The sequence below is a fragment of the Phaseolus vulgaris genome, chromosome 11, assembly GCF_051622355.1.
Source record: "Phaseolus vulgaris cultivar YP4 chromosome 11, ASM5162235v1, whole genome shotgun sequence".
NCBI classification, from domain to species: Eukaryota; Viridiplantae; Streptophyta; class Magnoliopsida; order Fabales; family Fabaceae; genus Phaseolus; species Phaseolus vulgaris.
In genome coordinates, this window is record NC_143508.1 from 198,496 (window position 1) to 218,852 (window position 20,357).

At 35.0% G+C, this 20,357-nt stretch overlaps 4 protein-coding genes across 4 annotated transcripts; 3 read left to right on the forward strand and 1 right to left on the reverse strand.

Moving 5' to 3' along the window:
- Positions 1–128: 128 nt before the first annotated feature.
- On the reverse strand, positions 129–3,150 carry LOC137832848 (transcription factor bHLH130). Its single transcript, XM_090296979.1, has 4 exons — positions 2,800–3,150; positions 2,523–2,711; positions 712–780; positions 129–605 (listed from the first exon to the last, which is right to left on the reverse strand). The coding sequence occupies exons 1-4, from the start codon at positions 3,064–3,066 to the stop codon at positions 558–560; spliced, it is 573 nt and encodes a 190-aa protein (XP_090153105.1). The 5' UTR covers positions 3,067–3,150; the 3' UTR covers positions 129–557.
- Positions 3,151–3,408: 258 nt separating this feature from the next.
- On the forward strand, positions 3,409–7,179 carry LOC137832830 (protein NRT1/ PTR FAMILY 5.10). The gene is made up of 4 exons (XM_068641188.2): positions 3,409–3,550; positions 3,627–3,844; positions 5,291–5,811; positions 6,265–7,179. Exons 1-4 carry the CDS (start codon positions 3,409–3,411, stop codon positions 7,082–7,084), a joined length of 1,701 nt encoding a protein of 566 aa, XP_068497289.2. The 3' UTR covers positions 7,085–7,179.
- A 2,024-nt stretch (positions 7,180–9,203) lies between these two features.
- On the forward strand, positions 9,204–12,864 carry LOC137832812 (protein NRT1/ PTR FAMILY 5.10). The gene is made up of 4 exons (XM_068641168.2): positions 9,204–9,514; positions 9,591–9,808; positions 11,256–11,776; positions 11,890–12,864. Exons 1-4 carry the CDS (start codon positions 9,376–9,378, stop codon positions 12,713–12,715), a joined length of 1,704 nt encoding a protein of 567 aa, XP_068497269.2. The 5' UTR covers positions 9,204–9,375; the 3' UTR covers positions 12,716–12,864.
- A 4,380-nt stretch (positions 12,865–17,244) lies between these two features.
- LOC137832854 (patellin-3) lies at positions 17,245–20,165 on the forward strand. The gene is made up of 4 exons (XM_068641221.2): positions 17,245–18,881; positions 18,955–19,079; positions 19,163–19,304; positions 19,386–20,165. Exons 1-4 carry the CDS (start codon positions 17,457–17,459, stop codon positions 19,638–19,640), a joined length of 1,947 nt encoding a protein of 648 aa, XP_068497322.2. The 5' UTR covers positions 17,245–17,456; the 3' UTR covers positions 19,641–20,165.
- Positions 20,166–20,357: the final 192 nt, after the last annotated feature.

Below are 20,357 nucleotides of genomic sequence, written 5' to 3' on the forward strand. Positions count from 1 at the left end.
CATTTGGGCGTTTCAGTATTTCCTTTTCAAGACAAAATTAGCTATAATTATATGAAAGTAAATGGGAGCATCGTCAATGTTTTCAAATTATTAACTCACTGGACAGTTAAATAAAATTAAGAAAGTCGTAAAAAATCAATTATTTTTTACAATATAAGAAACATTTACACTGCTATCTGATTAAATTCCTGACCTGACAGACATAATTCTTCAGATAATGGAACAAAATCTCAAAGAGTTAAGCATTATGTAACTGACACAGCATCTTAAATACATCAGACCATTTTCTTCTTAGACAAATAACCAAGGATTCACAAGCTTGTCGTTAAGTTTCTATAATTTAAGTGTAGTACTACCTATGCCACCCCCAATAATATGCCTATACGAATCTTTTAATTTATCCAGAGATATTAAAAAATATAATTAGCATCCCTTTAAAGTATCCAGAGAGTTTAAAAAATATATAATTAGCATCCGGAGTGTCTGCTTGATCACCAAAAAATCTGATAATTCATAACATAAATCGTCAGCCAACCACTGCATGTACAATCAACCTTTTACTCTTGAACCATACATCTACACCTCCGTTGGTGCTCTGTCAGTTCCTGCAATGTTTCAAGTCTTTCAGTTCATGAAAGTTGGTCGAAACCCCAAAACGCCAGACAGAAATCAAAGTTACAAGCACAAATGCCGCCACACAAATAAGAGTACCTCAATTTGCTTTTGAAGAAACTTGACATAAGCTACCGCCTCATGTAACATATCTGCAGTGTTTGTTTGCTACAAGAACAAAAGCAACATTAAAGAAACATTAAAATGAAAATAAACTCCAACTCTAATATTTACATTTAACACTAGTTGAAAAAGATAAATAAATAATAAAAGAAAAAAACAACTAAACCAAGTATAAAAATATGTTTTCTTTGACAAAGAATTACGGTCGTGCTAGAAAGAAAGAGATAACGTGGGGTAGAATGAGTACATTCCTAAAGCGTCAAAGAAACAGAGAGAAAAGAGCAAGAAGAAAAGAAATCAAACAGCTTGAGAGAGCAGCCTAATCACTTCACAGAATCATAAAAAAAGTTCCTGTCAACCATTGGCTTTAACCAATGATGTCACCAGAAACAGGAATCCATCCAGCAAGAGTAAACAGCTGGAAATGATGTGAGAAATTCCAGCATTATGCACCAATAGTTGGCCAAATCAGCAGTGTTCCCTAAAGCTTGTTTGTTATTTCCTCCCAAAACCTCTATATAATATAGTGTGTAGAGTGAACAACAGGTCCTAAGGTAGCAGGCCAAGCCTGAAGCTCCCACAGAAAGTATGCAGAGCCTATTCCAAATAGCCAAGCCACTTCACAATCATACCGGAAAATACTTTACATCAGGGGACCAAGTAGTATGCTGTTTTCATGACCATAACATATCCTTAGTTTTGAATCCCATCAAGTTCTCTAGTCCAAACACGGACCTTAACCTTAGAGGAAGACTTCACTCTTAAAGTGATGGAGAAAACCAAATGCAGGCGTGAAGAATTATTCTAAGAGCCAGTTATTTTATTGGGTTCTGGGATAAAAGAAACGAATCAAATAAGGCTATCACATTTATGAAATCTGAATCCCCTGTATCATTAAGCTTTCTGCGAAAATCAAAGCTTTCTAATATAGTTAACAAACGAAAAAGCCAACCATGGAAGGGAAGAGAGATACTGAGCACAATAAAGTAAAAAGACAACAAAATCAAGGGGAGATATACGGTAGAAAAGACTTTTCTTGACATTGGTCCTCACTGTGTTCAGGTGTCAGTTAACTGACTCCAAGTGTCTAGAAGAATTGTGCGGGGCAGAACTAATGAAAAAATGTACAGCAGAAGCTCACATCTGAGAATTGAGGTCAAATTAGTTTAATTAAAGAAAATACATGCAACAAGATTCTGGCATCCATCCAATTGTTGATTTATTCACAATGAATAGCATCTAATATCAATTCCAAAAATTCATTAATTTTAAGGGTTTTGTTATTGAGTGCCGAAGGCCCCGTTAAGGGGCAGTTAATAAACTGTTAGATACTTAACAAGTATGAAATTGTGCGTTATTGATACAATAATTAGGTTCCTTTTCATAACAGTTTTTACTTTTGTTTCCTTAACTGGTTAACTAGAAAAATGCTTAGCGAATTCCTAATTTTTAAATAAAAAGGAAAATAGTTGCTAAGCGGATATGGCGCTTTTCTTCAGTGTTCAGACACTATTCTGCATAACAGAAATCCAGGGTAGGTTTGCTCAAGATCACAATCCAGTGATCATTACAGACCAAGCTAGTCCCATGAAGTTTATTTCTGACATGCTTGTTTGACACAAACAGCTGGTTTTTTTTTTTAATTTGGATTCCAGCAGTCATATATATCACTATTTTGGAGGATGCTTAGGTTTTGTTCCTCTAAGCTTTGTGAATGGTGAAATAGATGCAGCAGATAATGGGTTTTAAAATGAAATAGTGGTGTTAAGATAAGACGGAAATAGAACCTTATCCATGTTTGGCACAAGTTCTTGAAGCTTTCTGATGCGATCACTGATACGAGTCCGGCGAACCCTTTCGGCAATACTCCTGGGATGCGTAGCACAGCCACGTTTTGCGCGAACTCTACAGGGTGCCGCCGAGTCCTCAAACATGAACATGTCCATTTTGATGTGGGGAGGAGAAGCATCACGTTCCTGAACACACACACATGCATTATTAAGAGGAGCTGATGAGGCACAGAAGGAATAATAGAAGCGAGAAGGCGAAAGCAAGTGAAGGCACCTTGGGTGCGATTGGATTGGGGATGGGCATGGAGGTGGGAGGGTAATCCTGTATTTCATAGTTTTGGTGTTGGCGTTGGCGTCGTGAAGGAGAGGGAGCTGCGATGGTAGAAAGCAGCTGGGTAAAGGTCAAGGTCTCTTTTTCAGCTTCTTCGCTTTCTTCTTGCTCTTCCTCCTCCTCTTCCTCTTCCTTCAAAAGGACTGATTCTAACCAGGTGGCCGGAGTTGAGCGGAAGCTGGGAAGTCTGGCGGCGGAATTGGGTTGCATGGCCGTGATCGTGATGTGTGGGGGTGGGGGATTGGGGGTGGAGCAGAGTACAGCAAAACAGAGCCTCTGTTCTCTCCTAATGGATTAGTGGACCTCACCTTCCATCTCTCTCCTCCAATCCACTTCACCCTGTTGGAAGGGGCCCACCTTTCACCTTCATGTTCACCCACACTCAATCAATTATTTGTTTTTATTAATAATTAGGATAAAAATATTTTTTTTCAGAAATGAACTGGAAGGTTTGGAAGAGGTCTAAATCAAGAAATAAAGAGAAAGGAAAGAAATTTTGGGGGATTTATTAGGAAGAGTGGAAGAGAAATTAAGGTGAAGAGAAATCAGAGGATGGGGAAGGGATTGGAAGAAGCAGTGGGAGCAGAGGAGGAGGAGGAGAGGGACGATGTGGTGGACGGTGCGGTGGACTTCAGAGGTGGAATCGCCGTGAGATCCAAAACTGGGTCGTGGAGATCCGCGGGGCTTATCATAGGTAAGGTAGTGATTAATTGAAGTTGAAATTGAATTAAGAAGGAGTTTAACATGAACATGTGTGAAATCGGAATCAGGTGTGGAAGTGGCGGAGAGAATTGCGTATTATGGGATTCAGGGGAACATGATATCGTATCTCACCGGACCTCTCCGTCAGAGCACGGCCACCGCCGCAGAGAACATCAATGTCTGGTCGGGAACTGCTTCATTGCTTCCTCTGCTTGGGGCTTTCCTCGCCGATTCCTTTCTCGGCCGCTACCGCACTATCATACTCGCTTCCCTCGTCTACATCCTGGTCACTCACTCATTCTTTCAATTTTCTATTTTAACATATTTAATAGATTTCAATAATTTATTATCTTCAGTACTGAATTTAACAGCTAAAATAATAAAGAATCACGAATATCTAATTTAATACAATAATAAGTAAATTACTTTTTACTCGTACTAATCCCTGTCATAAATAGGAAAAATAACTTTTAGTCCTTAGGTTGACTTGATGTTAATTTTTTTCTTTAAAATATAAGTAAGAATAATGAAATGATTGTCATGTAGCCAGATTTATTATTATTGAACTGGTATAAATTTTGTTTGATTTTTTTTTAAATCTGACAAAATACTATTCACTATTCACTATTCAGATGGTCAACTTTTTCTTAGAGTTATGTTATGACTATTTAACAAGTTTATTGATGATAATAATTGCTAAGTATATATTAGTTAGTGAATCTAATTAAAGTTTTTAACTATCATAAGAATAAATATGTATATTTTTTTAAATAATTTCATTTTTTATTATATATTTTCTACTCTTGATTGTTTTGAATTTCTAGGTAACATTTAACTTAACTATAGTGTTAAAAACTTCTTTAAAATTAAAGTAAATAAAAAATTGAAAATAAAGTTAAAATTACGAATGGTTAAAAACTACTCATTGTCTAGAAGAATTTATAAAGTGTCCCAGCACTTTGGCATAACTACTTTTTTTTTACGTGAAGATAAGTTCAAAATTAGCCGAGTCAAACGACATGTTAAACGTATTTTTAGTTTTATCTTCCCTTTTAGTAGTAATAATAATTACACTTTTAAATTTCTCTTAAATTTTTTCAGGATGTATACTATTTTTGTAAAACTGGTTTCAATTAATTTTACAAAGTAATGTTAATATATTTAATTTATTCATTTTATTGTTAAAAAACGTAATTTATTTCAACATAAAATCTTTAATAATACTAAAATGTCTATTTGTGCTTTGGTTTTTGACTTAAGCATGTTTAGTCACCTTCAAAACATAAACAATTTCACGTGATACTTTAAAATTGCTATTGCAATTAAATTCAGTGGTGTTTTGGTAATAAGACCAGAAATAAAAACGTGTCCTTCATAATAAAATCGAACTGTATGCACTTGGGTTGCTTCTGCTTCACTTTGATGTTTGAACAGGAACTTCAATTTTAGGGCTTTCTTAATTGAAGGAGCTAAATCATTGAAATTTATTTCGCTCGTGAACGACTTAGTTAAAGAAAAGATTGTGCATTCTGTATTATTTATTTTAAATAATAGGTTATAGTTTGATATCATGATTTTATTATACTCATTTCCATTATGTTTCTGCTTTTCTCAGCGATCTTGAATTGCTAGTGAATGGAAAATTAAGTAAAAGTTTGATACGATGATTTAATTTGACACATGTGTTCTTACATTGTTTTGATGTTAATCCATGGCTTAATATGAATCACAGGGTCTAGGACTGTTAACACTATCAGCTATGCTTCCTTCTCTCTCCAACTCTGAATGCCAAGTCGACAATGAACTCAAATCATGCTCTCCTCCTCGCTCGCAAGTGATTTTGTTATTCATCTCCCTTTATTTGGTCGCCATTGGGCAAGGTGGACATAAGCCCTGTGTTCAAGCTTTTGGAGCAGATCAATTCGATGAACAACATCCAAAGGAGCACAAAGATAGAAGCTCGTTCTTTAATTGGTGGTATTTTACTATGTGTGCTGGATGCTTGGCGACTCTTTCGATCTTGAACTATATACAAGACAACCTTAGTTGGGTTCTTGGATTTGGAATTCCTTGTATTGCCATGATTCTTGCATTACTTGTTTTCTTGTTAGGAACAATGACCTACAGGTTTAACATTCAGCAGCAAGACGAAAGACCCTTTCGCAGAATTGGCCGTGTATTTGTTGCTGCTATAAGAAATCGCAGAATTGGCCGTGATGGAATACTTCCTAAACAAAGTTCTGAACAATTCGAGTAAGAATCACAATGCTAATTTCTGCTGGTTTTGTAGTCTTTTTTTTTGCATTCTTAGTTCCTGTAGTGATATGGGCTGAGTCTGAAGTGGTATATTGAGGCATCATCTGATCTCGTTATAAAAAGTTGTTATACCACATTAAGAACAAATCGTGAAAATCCTGAGTGATCAGCATAGGAATAAACAAGAGTATTTATGACAGAGATATAACTACCAGTTATAAGAACAGACATATAACTGCCAGTTATAAGAACAGACATAACGAAAGTAAAGGGAGAAGAAACAAGATATATAGGCGGATCACACACTATTTACTAGTTAAGAGTATACTTTTAGTTATACTAAATGTTTTAAGTCTAAGGTCGCTACGGATTCTTGTCTGTAACAGTCCCATTTGAGTTTTGTTTTTACGCTCTGTGCAACTTCCTTTACAGTGTTTTGCACATTGACAGGTTCCTTAACAAAGCGTTGTTGGAGTTAAAGGACAAGGATTCCATGGAAGAGGAGAGTTGTAGCCCAAGTGAGGTAGAAGAAGCTAAAGCAGTACTAAGGCTGGTTCCCATTTGGGCTTCAACTCTGATTTATGCAGTGGTGTTTGCTCAAGTTCCAACATTCTTTACTAAGCAAGGGGTTACTCTGAAGAGAACAATATTACCCGGCATTGACATACCTCCTGCTTCTCTTCAAACGCTCATGACTGTGGCCATTGTTTTCTTCAGTCCCATCTATGACCGCTTATTTGTGCCACTGGCAAGAGCTATCACTGGCAAACCCTCAGGCATCACAATGCTGCAAAGAATTGGAACTGGAATTTTAATATCCGTGTCTAGTATAGTAGTTGCAGCCCTTGTTGAGACCAAGAGATTGAAAATAGCTCAAGAGTCTGGTCTTGTTGATGATGCTGAAGCAATTGTTCCGATGAGTATATGGTGGTTGGTTCCCCAATATTTGTTGTTCGGAATGTCTGAAGTTTTTACCATGGTTGGTCTACAAGAATTTTTCTATGACCAGGTCCCAAATGAACTGAGAAGCATGGGTCTTGCTCTGTACTTGAGCATATTTGGTGCTGGGAACTTTATAAGCAGCTTTCTGATTTCTGTGATAGAGGAAGTGACAGGGAAAGAAGATAGTTGGTTTGCTAATAATCTGAACAAGGCGCATCTTAATTACTTTTACTGGCTACTTGCTGCTCTCAGTGTCATGGGATTGGCCTTCTTCACTTTCTTTAGTAAATCTTACATTTACAATAACAAAGGTATCAGACGACAATAGACAATTCTTCTATTATGTTCAGTCCTTCTTTTTCATAGCTATATGGAGTGAAAATTTTATTTTGATTGTCCAGGTAAACCCTCTTATTCAGTGTACCTGTTGTTGTATTTGGACTTTAAAATATAAACGACTTGTGTATAAAAAAATATATGGAGTTAGACAGTGAATTAAGAGTAATGGTCTATTTTATTGTATGAATTGAGCTAATCTAGCCCTTAAGAATGAGGGCCAATGTGAAGGGTGTCAAACAGTCATACCACCTAAAGCATTCAGACCCTCAAATCATCCTTTATTTAGACCATGTTTGGTTGAGGTTGAGAGTGGAAAGGGAAAGAAAAGAACGAAAAGATACTCGCGCAAGTTAGATTCTTTGAATTTAAGAAAGTTAAAAGTGAGTAATGAAAAATTTGTAAATTATATGATTGGCGTGACTAAAAAAGATACTAAAATAATTATATAACTTAGAAATTTATGATAATACTCTTATCTTAAAGTTGAAAATGTTAATATATTTTTATTAAAAACTAAATGTTTATATGTATCAATGTTTATATGTTATAGAAAAATTAGTTTGAAGTTTGTAATTATAGAAAAAATTTGAGACTTAAAAATTTGGGTAGAACCAATATTATTAATTAAAGGTGGATTATATTTGTTATATTTGGACCATGGTTATGGAAAAGAAATGTGAAAATAGGTGTACATGAAATATAATAATTGTCTAACTTATACTAGGATTTATCATCGTATTTTAGCCATTCACATGGTGTTCAATCCATGAATTTAAACTCATCAATAATTCTTAAACTCAAACAATTGAATAAATTTTTTTAATGTTTAGAGACATAATTACAAAAAAGGAAAATCTATGATCAATAAGTTATACTTAAAAACTAGCTATATTCTTGTTCTAGTCAAAAGTACCTCAATATCATTCTTATGGTTTCTTGCTAAAACATTTAGAATTGAGTAAGTTTCTCCATATTGGTAGATACAGTTAGTTGTTTTGTTATTCTAAGGTCTTTAACCAATATCATTTATCTCTTAAAAGTTTGTATTTTTCCCAATCAATTTCAAATATAGCAGTTCTTGTGATTTTTCTCCAAAATTGCGACTAGTTTTATTGAATCTCTTTATTAGTGATTAATGACCATATAACTAACTCATTAGATTTATGAACTCTGAATCCCCTGAATCATTAAGCTTTCTGCGAAAATCAAAGCTTTCTGAAAAATGCACAGCAGAAGCTCACATTTGAGAATTGAGGTCAAGTTGGTTTAAGTAAAGAATATACCTGCAACAAGATTCTGGCATCCAACCAATTGTTGATTCATTCACAATGAATAGCATCTAATATCAATTCCAAACATACATTAATTTGAAGGGTTTTGTTATTGAGTTTCCAAGGCCCCGTTAAGGGGCAGTTAATAAACTGTTAGATACTTAACAAGTATGAAATGGTAAGTTATTGATACAATAATTAGGTTCCTTTTCATAATAGTTTTTACTTTTGTTTCCTTAACTGGTTATCTAGAAAAATGCTTAGCGAATTCCTAATTTTAAAATGAAATAGAGGTGTTAAGATAAGACGGAAATAGAACCTTATCCATGTTTGGCACAAGTTCTTGAAGCTTTCTGATGCGATCACTGATACGAGTCCTGCGAACCCTTTCGGCAATACTCCTGGGATGCGTAGCACAGCCACGCTTTGCGCGAACTCTACAGGGTGCCGCCGAGTCCTCAAACATGAACATGTCCATTTTGATGTGGGGGGGGGAGTAGCATCACGTTCCTGAACACACACAAATGCATTATTAAGAGGAGCTGATGAGGCACAGAAGGAATAATAGAAGCGAGAAGGTGAATGGAAAGTGAAGGACTGATTCTAACCAGGTGGCCGGAGTTGAGCGGAAGCTGGGAAGTCTGGCGGCGGAATTGGGTTGCACGGCCGTGATCGTGATGTGTGGGGGTGGGGGATCGGAGGTGGAGCAGAGTAGAGCAGAACAGAGCCTCTGTTCTCTCCTAATGGATTAGTGGACTAGTGGACCTCACCTTCCATCTCTCTCCTCCAATCCACTTCACCCTATTGCAAAGGGCCCACCTTTCACCTTCACCTTCACCTGAATCAATTATTTGTTTTTAATAATGATTAGGATAAAAATAACTTTTTTCAGAAATGAATTGGAAAGTTTGGAAGAGGTGTATAAGGGCTAAAGGAGAGATATTTAGGGGGATTTATTAGGAAGAGTGGAAAAGAAAGGGTGAGAAATTAAGGTGAAGAGAATCGGAGGATGGGGAATGGATTGGAAGAAGCAGTGAGAGCAGAGGAGGAGGAGAGGGATGATGTGGTGGATGGTGCGGTGGACTTCAGAGGTGGAACCGCCGTGAGATCCAAAACTGGGTCGTGGAGATCCGCTGGGTTTATCATAGGTAAGGTAGTGATTAATTGAAGTTGAAGTTGAATTAAGGAGGAATTTAACATGAACATGTGTGAAATCGGAATCAGGTGTGGAAGTGGCGGAGAGAATTGCGTATTATGGGATTCAGGGGAACATGATATCGTATCTCACCGGACCTCTCCGTCAGAGCACGGCCACCGCCGCAGAGAACATCAATGTCTGGTCGGGAACTGCTTCATTGCTTCCTCTGCTTGGGGCTTTCCTCGCCGATTCCTTTCTCGGCCGCTACCGCACTATCATACTCGCTTCCCTCGTCTACATCCTGGTCACTCACTCATTCTTTCAATTTTCTATTTTAACATATTTAATAGATTTCAATAATTTATTATCTTCAGTACTGAATTTAACAACTAAAATAATAAAGAATCACGAATATCTAATTTAATACAGTAATAAGTAAATTACTTTTTATTCATACTAATCCCTATCATAAATAGGAAAAATAACTTTTAGTCCTTAGGTTGACTTGATATTAATATTTTCTTTTAAAATATAAGTGAGAATAATGAAATGATTGTCGTGTAGCCAGTTTCGTTATTATTGAACTGGTTTCAATTTTGTTAGATTTTTTTTTTAAATATCAATTTTGTATGCTCATCAATTCCAAATACTATTCACTATTCAGACGGTCAAATTTTTCTTCGAGTTATGACTATTTAACAAGTTTATTGATGGTAATAATTGCTAAGTATTAGTTAGTGAATCTAATTAAAGTTTTTAACTATCATAAGAATAAATATGTATTTTTTTTTTAAATAGTTTCATTTTTATTATATATTTTCTACTCTTGTTTGTTTTGAATTTCAAGGTAACATTTAACTTAACTATAGTCTTAAAAACTTCTTTAAAATTAAAGTAAATAAAAAATTGAAAATAAAGTTAAAATTACGAATGGTTAAAAACTACTCATTGTCTAGAAGAATTTATAAAGTTTCCCAGCACTTTGGCATAACTACTATTTTTTTATATATATTTTATAGCCGAGTCAAACGCCATGTTAAACGTATTTTCAGTGGTAATAGTAGTAATAATAATTACACTTTTACATTTCTCTTAAATTTTTTTAGGATGTATACTATTTTTGTAAAACTGGTTTCAATTAATTTTACAAACTAATGCTAATATATTTAATTTATTCATTTGATTGTTAAAAAAACGTAATTTATTTCAACATATAATCTTTAGTAATACTAAAATGTCTTTTTTTACTTTGGTTTTTAACTTGAATATGTTTAGTTACCCTCAAAACATATACTTTAAAATTGCTATTGCAATTAAATTCAGTGGTGTTTTGGTAATAAGACCAGGAAAAAAATGTGTCGTTCATAATAAGATGATGTTATTATCATCGAACTGTTTGCACTTGGGTTACTTCTGCTTCACTTCGATGTTTGAACAGGAACTTCAATTTTAGGGCTTTCTTAATTGAAGGCGCCAAATCATTGAAATTTATTTCGTTCATGAACGACTTAGTTAAAGAAAAGATTGTGCATTCTGTATTATTTATTTTAAATAATAGGTTATAGTTTGATATGATGATTTGATTACACTCATTTCCATTATGTTTCTGTTTTTCTCAGCGATCTTGAATTGCTAGTGAATGGAAAATTAAGTAAAAGTTTGATACGATGATTTGATTTGACACAATTGATTGTGAAGGATGTGTTCTTACATTGTTTTGATGTTAATCCATGGCTTAATATGAATCACAGGGTCTAGGACTGTTAACACTATCAGCTATGCTTCCTTCTCTCTCCAACTCTGAATGCCAAGTCGACAATGAACTCAAATCATGCTCTCCTCCTCGCTCGCAAGTGATTTTGTTTTTCATCTCCCTTTATTTGGTCGCCATTGGGCAAGGTGGACATAAGCCCTGTGTTCAGGCTTTTGGAGCAGATCAATTCGATGAACAACATCCAAAGGAGCACAAAGATAGAAGCTCGTTCTTTAATTGGTGGTATTTTACTATGTGTCTTGGATGCATGGCAACTCTTTCGGTCTTGAACTATATACAAGACAACCTTAGTTGGGTTCTTGGATTTGGAATTCCTTGTATTGCCATGATTCTTGCATTACTTGTTTTCTTGTTAGGAACAATGACCTACAGGTTTAACATTCAGCAGCAAGACAAAAGACCCTTTCGCAGAATTGGCCGTGTATTTGTTGCTGCTATAAGAAATCGCAGAATTGGCCGTGATGGAATACTTCCTCATCAAAGTTCTGAACAATTCGAGTAAGAATCACAATGCTAATTTCTGCTGGTTTTGGAGTCTTATTCTTAGTCCCATTTGAGTTTTGTTTTTACGCTATGTGCAACTTCCTTTAAAGTGTTTTGCACATTGACAGGTTTCTGAACAAAGCGTTGTTGGAGCTAAAGGACGAGGATTCCATGGAAGAGGAGAGTTGTAGCCCAAGTGAGGTAGAAGAAGCTAAAGCAGTACTAAGGCTGGTTCCCATTTGGGCTTCAACTCTGATTTATGCAGTGGTGTTTGCTCAAGTTCCAACATTCTTTACTAAGCAAGGGGTTACTCTGGAGAGAACAATATTACCCGGCATTGACATACCTCCTGCTTCTCTTCAAACGCTCATCACTGTGGCCATTGTTCTCTTCAGTCTCATCTATGACCGCTTATTTGTGCCACTGGCAAGAGCTATCACTGGCAAACCCTCAGGCATCACAATGCTGCAAAGAATTGGAACTGGAATTTTAATATCCGTGTTTAGTATAGTACTTGCAGCACTTGTTGAGACCAAGAGATTGAAAATAGCTAAAGAGTCTGGTGTTGTTGATGAAGCTGATGCAACTGTTCCGATGAGTATATGGTGGTTGGTTCCCCAATATTTGTTGTTCGGAATGTCTGAAGTTTTTACCATGGTTGGTCTACAGGAATTTTTCTATGACCAGGTCCCAAATGAACTGAGAAGCATGGGTCTTGCTCTGTACTTGAGCATATTTGGTGTTGGGAGCTTTATAAGCGGCTTTCTGATTTCTGTGATAGAGAAAGTGACAGGCAAAGATGGAGAAGATAGTTGGTTTGCTAATAATCTGAACAAGGCGCATCTTAATTACTTTTACTGGCTACTTGCTGCTCTCAGTGTCATGGGATTGGCCTTCTTCACTTTCTTTGGTAAATCTTACATTTACAATAACAAAGGTATCAGACGACAATAGACAGTTCTTATATTCTGTTCACTCCTTCTTTTTCATGGCTATATGGGGTGAAAATTATATTTTGCTTGTTCAGATAAACCCTCTTATCACTGTACCTGTTGCTGTATTTGGACTTTCAAATATATAGGACTTGTTTTTAAAAAAAAAGACATGGAGTTAGACAGTGAATTAAGAGTAATGGTCTATTTTATTGTATGAATTGAGCTAATTTAGCCCTTAAGAATGAGGACCAATGTGAAGGGTGTCAAACAGTCATACCGTCTAAAGCACTCATATACTTAGACGCTCAAGTCATCTTTTACTTACACCATGTTTAATTGAGGTTGGAAGTGAATAGACAAAGAAAGGAATGAAAAGATACTCTCAAGTTATATTCTTTTGAATTTAAGAAAAGCAAGTTAAAAGTGAGTAGTGTTTAGTGAAGAAGTTGTAAATTATATGATTAATGTGACTAAATAAGGATATTAAAATAATTATATAAATTAGAAATTTATGATAATACCCTTATCTTAAAGTTTAAAATGTTAATATGTTTTTATTTTGATTTAAAATTAAATTTTTATATGTATCAATGTTTATGTTATAAAAAAAATTAGTTTTAAGTTTGTAATCATAGAAAAATTTGATACTTAAATATGGGTAGAACCAATATTATTAATTAAAGGTAATTTGAAAGTGAGAGATGATGCGTTAGTGTTGTGTTACGGATCCAAATTAAAAAAAATAAGATCACTTAAATTAGTTTGAGTGTTATATCTATTCAAATTCTTATATTTCAAAAACATTTTGATGAACATGTAAGAAATTAGTAGAAACAATAAATATATAGGTAACTTTTTTTTTCTTCGGGAATGGAAAAAGCCTAATAGAAATTATCAGTTTATGTTTAGAAACATAAAAGAAGTATCTTAATTTTTTTTTATCGTGTCTACTTCATCATCAGTTTTTTTTATTCTTCATATATAATAATATTACGTTTTAATATTTGTTATAATTAATTACAACGTGTTATAAGATAAATTATTAGAAATCTCCTGCAATTCTAAAAAAATTCGGGATCAAGACATCGTGGCACCATATAATTTAACTAAACAAAATTATTATTATTTTTTTAAAATAAGGTTTGTATAACTTTCTGAATAATATAATTTGGAAACAGAAGGAATAATTAGTTTTTTTTTTGTCTATAATTTTAAAGTTTTATGAAGTGTTGTTTGTTGACCAAATATATTTAAAAATTAGTAATAAATTGGGTTCCAATTTCTAGTATATAAATGTATTAGTTGAAGGTGGTAGGTTAATAGAGGAGGAGTTGCGTGTTGAGAAATGGGTTTTATGTGAAAGAGATGATAAGATTGAAACTGTGACATTAATTGATTGTGAGGGTTAAGTTAAAAAAATTGAAAGTGATTTGATAGGAAAAGAAAAGTCAGAATAGTGAATGAAGGTGAATACATCATCTTCTATTTTATTACATTAATAATCATTAGACGATGACTGGTTTCAGAGTTATCCATTAAAAAATATGAATGGGTTTTGGCTTAGCATAACCACGTAGCAATTAGTCTTTCGCACGTAACCATTCTTTTCCTCTGTTTTTTTTTTTTCTCACAATAATTCTTCATTTTCCTCATTTTAGATATATAAAAAAACATAATTGTATGATAATGGTCAAGTTCGATATTGTTTACCGGTGGGTTGCTCGTGTGTGGGATAATGTATTGGATTAATTTGATAACGATCCGATAAATAACTTGATAGGTCCAACAAATATTCGTTAAGATATGTTTAAAAATGACTCTGATACCATATTAAGAAGTGAACTTTAAGTCTAACTTAATTCTATAAAATTGACTTATGGAATGAGGTTTGCACCCATTTATATATAAAAAATTGTCATCATCTCTAGTCCAACATATATGGTAAGAATTTAAGGTTTAAGGACCTTTTAGTTTTATTGGCCTATGTAAACCTCATAAAATCGATTCATGGAGTAAGGTTTGCACCCACTTATATATAATGAATTGTCTTTCCAATATATATGGTAAAAATTTAAGGTTTGAGGACCTTTTAGTTTTATTGGTCTATACAAGAGGTTAAGGAATGTAAGAGGTTAAAGAATTGTATGATCATGGGTCGAATCCGATAAAATTTGTAGTTGAATCTTGATTATAGTATTTATAAGTGATAGAACGGAAATCATGATAATTAACAGATACCTAAGATACCTACAATCAGGATTAAAAAAAGCAACAACCTAGTATAAAAGTCAGAAAAATCAATCATCAAGCTATGATATTTCTTAAGTTTAAAAACTACTGTTTTTTACTTAAATATATTCTCTAATAAAGATTTATAAATTAATTCTTATACATTAAAATTTATCATCACACTAATTTTGAAATATTAGGATTTGAAATAGTCTTATAAAGCTTAATCACAACTTGTAATGTTGGCATTTTGTTTGATATGAATCGAAATATTCAAATGTGTGTTGTTGGCAGCGTGTTAGGGTTGCATAGCATGTCATCATCATGATGCTGCCAACATTAATCTATTCCAATCACAGCCTGTGTCCAGGATTTCATGCATATTAAGGTGGACCCCACTACTTTACATACATACATCATACATACACATACATACATGCCTTATCACATTATTCTTCTCATCAACCTATTTATTTATATTTACAATTTAATCTTTGTATTTTATTTTCAGTAATAAAAAGTTTTATTAAATATATATATATTGCAAATATTTTACCAGTATAAATTTAAATAATCGCTCTCGCCTTGTAATAATTCTGAATATATGTTTTAAACAGTGCACTAGCATAGAATTTATAAAAAAAGTAAAAAGAATATGAAAATCAAATTGAATCTTTCCTAACAAACTTTATTCGAATTTATTGGAATATAATAAAGAAGCTTTATTTGTATACAGTGATGAATTGACTTTTTAATAAATATATTTTTGTGTCTACCAAAAAAGAATCATTTATTTGTTTAGTAAATGAAAGAAAAGCATATTGTTGTATAAATTAATTGAATATAGTGAAGTTATGGAATCACACTATATGTTAGAATACAATCATATCTAAGATATTTGATTCACTTATATATAAGTGCCATTTTTTTAAAAGGGAAATAATCCAAATTGTTTTTTTTTTCTTTTAAAAGGCTATAATCTTTGGATATGAGAAAATCTTTTTAGGAAGACAAAAGAATTTTCTGTAGAAGTAAAAAAAAATGTAGTTAAGAGAATTTTTGTTAGTTAATATTGTGCATTCAAAAACTATTAATTGTAGTAATTCAGTGATAAAATTTGATGTGATGTGAGTATCGAATTTGAAAAATTCGAAAGTAAATTGCAATTTTCAATGAAGCTTAAACTGTATAACTTATTTTGTTTTTCGTTTGATATAACTTAAATATGCAATATTTTAGGTTATTTTAATGTAGACAGCTATTTTTTGTTTGCTGCTGCTCTGTTATTGGTTGTTACTAATTACGAACAAGGAAGTTATAACCATAATTTTTTAGGACTTTAAAATAATTAGCAATTAGCTGTAAACGTGATAATATCAATTTTAAGATTATACCAAACGAAAGAATTAATGCGTACCATGAATTTAAATTAGTTTCATGTAATGTTTGATTGGTCATAAGAGAAAAAATTGAGTTTAAAAGAGTTGTTTTGTTTATATTAAAAGAAATTAAATAAATTTGTTAAAAATGGTTAGGTGAGCTAAGAAAAATGTTTTATTATCACTCTCGATCATTAACACAGACTTGACACATTCTGCGTGACATTAATTGACGCTGCAGACGTAATATTTGGTGAGGATGTGACATTGACTCTATATTATAATATATAACTCGTAACACATGCAAACCATACCAAAACTACCGAGCCACAGGTTCCTCCACATATACTGGACACGCAAAACTAGTTACCCGTGTATCGGTAAGTGTTTACCTATGTGACGTTTATGGTCACCAACTCTTCATGAAAAAAAATCAATTTTTTTAATAAAAATCACGTATTACATCGGTTAGATGACTCAACCGGTATAAAAATCATATATTACATCGGTTAGATGACTTAATCAATGTAATAACCCTACCATAACTGGTTACCTAGCCATGAGTTTCCCACATATACAGACACATGCAAAACTGATTACCAGTGTGTCTATAAGTGATTACTTATATGACGTTTATGACCCACCCAAAAAAAATCATTTTTTTAATATAGATCATATATTACATCGGTTAGATGACTTAACCAATGTAATATGGATCATTATGAGTAAAAAAATATATATTACACCGATTATTTCTAAGAACCGATGTAATATTTTTTTTTATCATATTTTGAAGTTACAATGCTCATTCGCGTGCAATCTCACTCTATCACGTTATTATCACATTTACAACGTTAAATGTGTGTTAAGGAGAAGATGTCAACCTATCGACACTGGTGAGGTAATTAGTAATCTTGGATCCGGGCATTTTGAAGAGTTTATCTTTGAAGTTATTGGGTAAACGATGGAGACAGGCATAGAAAATGGTTTTGAAATTGGGAATGGTAAAGTTTTTGGAAATGTTATTGAAATGACGTTAGGAAGGAAGAAGATTGAAGGTTAGAAGCAATGTTTGTTAGTATCCATAGAGAGAAGAATGATTAGGGGAAAAGGGACCCACCAAATTAGAAAGAAAGTGGTGTATCTGCTGGCATGACAGACTGGTTTCTACCATCAAACAGAGAGGACAACAACATACACATATTCACTCTCTTCTTCTTCTTCTTCTTCTTCACAACCATTCATCCATTTCTTCACCTTCTTTCTACCTTTCTTCTTCATTCCTCCATGGCCCAAGAACCCCAAAATCCACCTCCTCCTCAGGAAGTTCCGCCCCTCGTCGACCCTGTTCCTGTCGACAACCCACCCACCACCCAACCTCAACCGGAACCTGAACCTGAAGTCCAACCACCCACCATCGAAGCTCAAGCTGAAACTGAAACCCCGGAGAAGGCTCAGGCCGGTGTTGAAGACAAGATTTCTGAATCGGTTTCGTTTAAGGAGGAGACCAATGTCGTCGGCGACCTCCCCGAGGCCCAGAAGAAAGCCCTTGAGGATCTCAAGAAGCTTGTTCAAGAGTCGCTTAACAAACGCGACCTAACTGCGCCCAAGCCCGCCACACCGGAACCAGAGAAGAAGAAACCGGACACCGTCAAGGAGCCGGAAGTGGCAGCAGGAGAGGCCGCGGAAGAAGCGGAGAAGAAGGCACCGGAAGTTTCGGAAGAGAAGAAGGATGTTGAAGTGAAAGAAGAGACGACGGAAATAGAAGTGACGGAAGAGAAGAAGGATGCTGAGGTGAAAGAAGAGACGAAGGAAGTAGAAGTGACGGAAGAGAAGAAGGAAGTAGAAGTGACAGAAGAGAAGAAGGATGTTGAAGTGAAAGAAGAGAAGAAGGAAGTAGAAGTGATAGAAGAGAAGAAGGATGATGAAGTTAAAGAAGAGAAGAAGGATGATGAAGTTAAAGAAGAGAAGAAGGAAGAAGAGGTGACGGAAGAGAAGAAGGAAGAAGAGGTGACAGAAGAGAAGGAGAAGGTAGAAGAGACGACGGTGGTGGAAGAGGAAGTTGGTCCGGAGGAAGTGGAGATATGGGGAATTCCGCTGCTGGCGGATGAGAGGAGCGATGTGATTCTGCTAAAGTTTCTGAGAGCGAGGGATTTCAAGGTGAAGGAGGCCTTCACCATGCTCAAGAACACCGTGCGTTGGCGGAAGGAATTCGGAATAGACGCTCTGGTACTGGAAGATTTTGGAAGCGATTGGGACAAGGTGGTGTTCACCGATGGACAGGACAAAGAAGGACACCCAGTGTGCTACAACGTGTTCGGTGAGTTCGAGAACAAGGAGTTGTACAACAAGACCTTTTCCGACGAGGAGAAGCGCAACAAGTTCATCAGGTGGAGGATTCAGGTGCTGGAGAAGAGTGTGAGAAGCCTTGATTTCTCTCCCACTGCCATCTCCACCATTGTGCAGGTCAACGACCTTAAGAACTCTCCGGGACTCGGCAAGAGGGAGCTCCGGCAAGCCACCAATCAGGCCCTTCTCCTGCTTCAGGATAACTACCCTGAGTTTGTGGCCAAGCAGGTACCCTCTTCAACCCCTTTACCTTTTTTGATCATCATTTCAACTCCTATTCAACTGTTTTTTGTTTGTGCAGATATTCATCAATGTTCCATGGTGGTACCTTGCCTTTTATAGGATGATCAGTCCCTTCTTCACACAGAGGACCAAGAGCAAGTTTGTGTTTGCTGGGCCATCCAAGTCTGCAGAAACCCTTTTCAAGTAAATCATTTCTCTCTCTTTTGCTTTCTCTATTTGCTTCCCCATCCATGTATTTCGGTCTTATTCAGATGATTGATGCACAGATATATTGCTCCGGAGCTGGTGCCGCTTCAGTACGGTGGACTGAGCAGAGAGGGTGAACAGGAATTCACCACTGCTGATGCTGTTACGGAGGTCACAATCAAACCTGCAACCAAACATGCTGTCGAGTTCCCAGTTTCTGAGGTAACCAATCATTTTTTTTCTCCCTTTCTTTAAGTAGAAAGAGTGTAGGGTACTGATATATAAATGTTTCTGAACCTGCAGAAAAGCCATCTAGTTTGGGAAATCCGAGTGGTGGGTTGGGATGTGAGCTATGTGGCTGAATTTGTGCCCAGCACTGAGGATGGATACACTGTCATTGTGCAGAAGAACAGGAAAATTGCTCCCGCAGATGAGACCGTAATCAGCAACGGTTTCAAAAGTGGTGAAGCTGGCAAGGTAGTACTCACCATAGACAACCAAACATCCAAGAAGAAGAAACTCCTCTACAGGTCAAAGACCAAAGCCATCGCAGAGTGACATCAAGGAACAGATTCTAAATTACCATTCGTGTTCAAGTTCATGTTCATGTTCATGTTCATGAGGATGTGGAGGTGAACAACAATAAAAGGGGTGTTACTGTTATATGTATATTCATCATCATTACAACTATGCAACTTAATTCGGGGGTGGGTGGGGACTTCATTCTTTCATACTGGGTTATTTGCTTCATAAATTATTTTTGTTTAAGGTCTGGGATTGGGAATTTCATTGGCGCTGCCTAGTCTCTTACTGTAATTTGGTGTTTTGTTTATTTGATTCTGGAATTGGATGAAACCTTTGGTGCTTGGAAATTTGTGAAATGGAATGCATCAACTGGGCTAAGCCAAGAAAGGTTGGTGGGGAGGGAAGAACAGTGTGGGGGTTCATTTGTACATCAAAAATTATGTCACTCTGGACTGTTTGCATTGTGATACTCTTATGGCTGTAAAGTTTGTTTAAATGTGATAATGTATTCCTTACTCCCCTAAAGTATATAATTAAAATTTACTTCATTGTTCCAAACTTTGTCTGTTTTGTATGGATGAATTAAAGTTGTATTTGGTGTGCAGAAATTCATAAAACTAGCCAAGTATATTGAGTATTGAAGACAATTTGGATCTTTTTATTTTACTATTTCGAATAATATGAAAAGTAGGAAACTATTTTATTAATTTAGTTTTCTTATAGATACAAACAAGTTATAAACAAGTTATT